Source organism: Peromyscus eremicus, chromosome 9, assembly GCF_949786415.1.
Source record: "Peromyscus eremicus chromosome 9, PerEre_H2_v1, whole genome shotgun sequence".
NCBI lineage: Eukaryota > Metazoa > Chordata > Mammalia > Rodentia > Cricetidae > Peromyscus > Peromyscus eremicus.
Window position 1 is genome coordinate 70,859,892 of NC_081425.1, and position 5,300 is coordinate 70,865,191.

At 37.1% G+C, this 5,300-nt stretch overlaps 1 protein-coding gene across 1 annotated transcript; it reads left to right on the plus strand.

Moving 5' to 3' along the window:
• Nucleotides 1-538: 538 nt before the first annotated feature.
• On the plus strand, nucleotides 539-5,036 carry LOC131919036 (olfactory receptor 4Q3-like). Its single transcript, XM_059273100.1, is given in 3 exon segments — nucleotides 539-543; nucleotides 4,074-5,008; nucleotides 5,011-5,036. Coding segments are annotated over 3 exon segments (966 nt in total).
• Nucleotides 5,037-5,300: the final 264 nt, after the last annotated feature.

Here is a 5,300-nt window from a genome sequence, read left to right on the forward strand (position 1 = left end):
TTTCCAGGTAGCTTGGTGTTGATACTTCAAGTTCTATCACTTCAGGAGCACTGCTGAGTTAAAACCAGGCAGGCTTTACATTCAGGCAGAGACTGAGACGTGGAAATTGATTGGCAGATAAAGTTCCAAATTAATCAATCCAAAGAAAATTTAAAAAAAATTGGGCTGGTTTATGCCTCAGGCATGAGAGTTTTGGGGCCTACAGGTTACAGGTCAGCTTTCTAGCAAGAACTGAGATGCTGTTAACTCAAACAGCAGCCCAGGGAATCTCAGGGCTCATTAGGCTGAGCAGTGATGTAATGACCATAAGAATCTCATACAGAGCCAGAGCCCTAGGGACAGGGATGTGTCTGATCCGCACAGCCATCATTTAACTAGAGATTGGCTTATAAGGAAGTTGTGAAGACACAGTCTTGGCAGCTGGGATGGTCATCTGAATATTAGTGTTTCTTAGCCTGAGACTGCATTCTCCAGCACAGGTGTGATGAATAGCAAGATGCCATGTTCTTTTCATTAAATCCCATTGTTCCCATAAACAATGATGTAAGTTCATCATACATGTTTATGCAAACTACACTCACTCCTTGGTCTCCTTTCTTAAGATGCTCTTAAAATGCTTTTTGTGTTTTACTCTTTTAATCTATATTCTTTGGTATTTATCATTTTAATCTCAGAAAACAATTTTCAGGGTCCATGGAATCCAGAAGAGGGTGTTATATCTCCTGGAGCTGGAGTTACAGGTGGTTGTTAGCCACCATGTAAGTGCTGGGGAGGGAATGTTGTTCTTCTAGAAGAGAAGTCAGCACTCTTAACTTCTGAGCCATTTCCCAGCCTTTAGATCTCTGTTTAGAAAGAAAGGTCAGAGACCAGCTGCCCACCTCTTAGTAAGTACCTGGAACATTTGAAGAGATTCTTTTGTTTTTGTTTTTGTTTTTTTTTTTCCATGCAGCAGGGTTCTTCCCCAAACACACATTTACTATTAAAAGTTTTTGCTCTTTGATATGTGTAAATGTAAACACATTTAGCTGAGTTTTGAAAATTCTTGTTATTCCTAGGGTATGCAGCATGAAATGACTAATAGGCCAGAATGGAATAACAAAGCTGAAATCTTTATCTTTATTTGCCTCAGTCCTGTAGAATTTAGGAAGGAAAACTTTAATCATATTTACTTTAAACTTATACACAAATCATGGAAATCATGCATATTAAGGGGGAGGCATGATGCTTTGATGTATATGTGCACTGTGTAATGCAGATCAGGCTAATTCTAACCATTTTCTAGAACAATTATTATTTTTTTTAGTGTGAAAATGTTCAACGTATCTTCTAGCTTTATGAAGGAGACAGTGCATTTTGCTTGTTGCAACCAGAACTTACTTTTATTTAATTAAAACTAGGTACTCAACAATCAAATAAACCTTTCCCTCTCTCTCTCTCTCTCTCTCTCTCTCTCTCTCTCTCTCTCTCTCTCTCTCTCTCACACACACACACACACACACACACACACACACATATCTCCACGGACTTCTGACAGTCACCATTCTGTTTCAACTTTTATGAGATAAATCTTGTAGATTCCAAATGTGAGTAAGATCAGGAACATTTTCCTTCCCTGGCTTATTTCACTTATGTAATTTTCTCCAGTTCTATGTTGTTGCAAAGGACAGAATTTTATCTTCTTTTAAATGCTATGCTTTTGTGTATATGTCTATCCATTCACCAGCTGATGGGGTGTTAGATTATTTTTACTCTTCATCTTTTATTAATGATGCTGCAGTGAACCTGAGAGAGCAGAAATCTCCTCAGATCTTGATTTCACTTCTTTTAGGTATACACTCAGTCAGGGAGAGTTACAGGATCATATGATAGTCTAATTTTTATTTTTTAGGAAGCTTTATTCTGTTCTCCATAATGGCTGTGTTCCTCTCATTCTTGGTGAGATAAAGTATGTTGTGGTGGAAGATGATTTTATTGGTAGGCATTCTTTCATGTTAAAGGATGTAATATTGCTTGTATCCTTCATAGAACATTCAGAGGCTCATTTTCTTTCTGTGAGTAGAACTTTTAAGAAACATAGAAGTTGCAAGATATTTTTAGGAAACACATTAATTTTATTAAATATTGAAAGTAAACTGGATATTGTTGGCATTATGGTTTATATACTTGAAAGCATGGCATGTCTTGAATCAGCAAAAAAACTATGAAAACCATAATCTAGTCCACATCTTAATAATAATTCAAATAACCAATAATAACTTGAGTAATTTAACACTTACAAAAGATATTATTTTATCTTTTTTAAGTATAAAAAATTGATAACATTCTTAGCTAAATGTTATTACAATAAAACTTAGAAACTATCTAAATATTAATAGCATTGAAATTCCTTAAGATTAAATATTACTTTAAAAAAGTATATAATTAACTAAGGCTCATAATCATATATACTCTAATACATTTATACATTCTTATTTAATCTACCCTTATGATTTAATTTTAATCTTACCTACTTTAGTACAAGGCCATCTCTCCGTAGACCTATACTTTTGAAATAAAAAACAATACATCACACTTTCCTATTGAGATCAAACCTCACAGAAAATTCTTCAGTATAAAAAATGTAAATTACAGTTTTTATTTTGTATGTGAATGTGTGTCTATGTGGGTGATGGTTATACGTGGCACAGTACATGTATAGAGGTCAGATGACAATTTCCTTCCACCATGTGGGTCCTGGGATTGATTCCAGCTCATTGGACTTGGAAGCAACCATCTCATCAACCCATAAATCTGACTATATATGTATATATAACATATATATATGTTAGAGATTTAAATGTATATGTTTATATATATAAATATATAATATAGGTATATGTTATTTATTTTATATTTTCTTTATTAGATTTTTTTTCTAGTTTATACACTACGGTGTTAGAAATTATATTTATAATTATAATAAATTCTTGATTCCTCTTAACTAAACATTTTAGACTCCCCCCACAAAACACACAAAACTACAACAACAATAACAACAAAAAAGCCATCCAGGGGCTATTTGCTCAAGAAACTTTCACTCTTGATACACCAAAGGAAGACTGAGGAATCCCCGTGTAGCAGCACAGCTTTAGTGTCTGCACACATGAAAGCAAGTATTTTTCCATCTTGTAGTTTTCCTGTTTTATTTTCTAGTTTGTTCTATAAAGCGAGGCCATCGCTTCCGTGACTTTTTAAACTGTAGAGCTCTCTAGAGGGGAGGACAGTCACAGTGGCAGACATGCATCCAAAGCTATGTCAGCCACACATTCTCCCTACATCTGCTTAGTGTCCACATAATATTTTGGAGAAAGATTTCTTGTTATTAAATTTTTTTCTCTTAGAAATTTGGACACCTTTCTGCATGTTCTATATCATCTTCTTACATCCAGTATAAATTATTTTATTAAGCAAATTCTTTAAATTTCCCCAAAGAACTACATATCGAGTGGGTCAGTAGGAATAAGAAAATACAAATCTTGGGCCAGTGAGATCACTAAGCAGGTGAAAGGGACAGCTGCCATGCCTGCCTTGTGTCACTGTGATCCACGTGGTAGAGAGTACAGACTTCCAAAAATTGCCCTTCGACCTTCACATGTATTCCTTGTCACACATATGCCCACACACATTCATACACACACCCACACAAAATAAGTAAGTAACGTGATACTTTTTTAAAGTATGAAAACCTATGTGTCAAAAAAAAAAAAAAAAAAAAGAAAATACAAGTCTTGCCTCATCTTGTATTTTCCCGGAGCTGGTTTTGGACAACATTGTCTCTTCCAGACATAGAGCTTCTATTTCTCTATCAATAGAATAATTCTGTTGAGGTGGGGGGATAAGGAGGATGAGAGGCGGTGGGGGAGAATAATTACACTTTTGTAGAATAAAGCAGTTCATTATTCATGTTTTCAGTTTAATGTTATTGAATGTCTGCTATGTAGTGTACCTACAGATGAGGAAGAAGTACTTTTTCACAATTTTTCCATTTTGTCTAATTGAATTAACTCAATCCAGTTTAATTTTTCTTACCCTAGGTTGTTCGATATCCTGGGCTTGAAGAAAAATGAAAATAACTCTGAGGTGTCACGATTTGTACTTCTGGGCCTGTCATCTTCCTGGGAGCTGCAGTTATTTCTCTTCTTAGCATTTTTATTGATTTATGTTGTTACTGTCCTGGGAAACCTTTTGATAGTGTTGGTGGTACAGGCTGATGCTCACCTGCTCCAGTCACCCATGTACTATTTCCTAAGCTATCTGTCTTTCATTGACCTATGCCTGAGCTGTGTTGCTGTCCCCAAAATGCTAGGAGATTTCCTACAGAAGGAGAAGACAATATCGTTTTCAGGATGCCTGGCCCAGATCTTCTTTCTTCACTTTCTGGGAGCCAGTGAGATGTTTCTCCTGACTGTAATGGCCTATGATAGGTATGTCGCCATATGCAACCCTCTACACTACCTGACTGTCATGAATAACCACCTGCGTCTTCAGTTGGTGTTTGCCTGCTGGTGTGGAGGTTTCATCCACTCTATCACACAGGTCATAATTGTCATCCAGCTGCCTTTCTGTGGTCCCAATGAATTGGACAACTTCTACTGTGACGTCCCCCAGGTCATCAAGCTGGCCTGCATGGACACTTACTTGGTGGAGGTGCTGATGGTCTCTAACAGTGGCATATTGTCTCTTGTCTGCTTCTTGGTCCTGCTCTTTTCCTATGCTCTCATCCTGCTCACTCTGAGAACTCACCTCCATCGGGGCCAGAGCAAGGCACTGTCCACCTGTGCCTCTCACCTGACAGTGGTCAGCTTGATCTTTGTGCCCTGTGTATTCATCTATTTGCGGCCATTCTGCTCCTTCTCTGTGGATAAAGTGGTCTCTGTGTTTTACACAGTGATCACACCTATGCTGAACCCCCTCATCTACACACTCAGAAATGCAGATATGAAGCGAGCTCTAGAAAAGCTGAGAAGGAAGCAAGTGACATCCCACTGCCTTGTTAAAGGATGAGACATATAAGGTGTCTTATAAAGTATCCTTCCTTAGAATGCTTTTACCTTAACCTGTGCATATGTAGAAGCCACTTCAGAGACTGAGTATCAAAGAAAAGACAGCATAAAAATTATAAAATATCACATACAATAATAATTGTGAGACATGGGTGGCTTTGTTGGGAGTTAATATGAGGGTGTGACTCAGGAGCATTTATTGGCTGACAGATGATAAACATGATGGGGCCAGAGAATACCTTGGAAGGTCAACTCTCT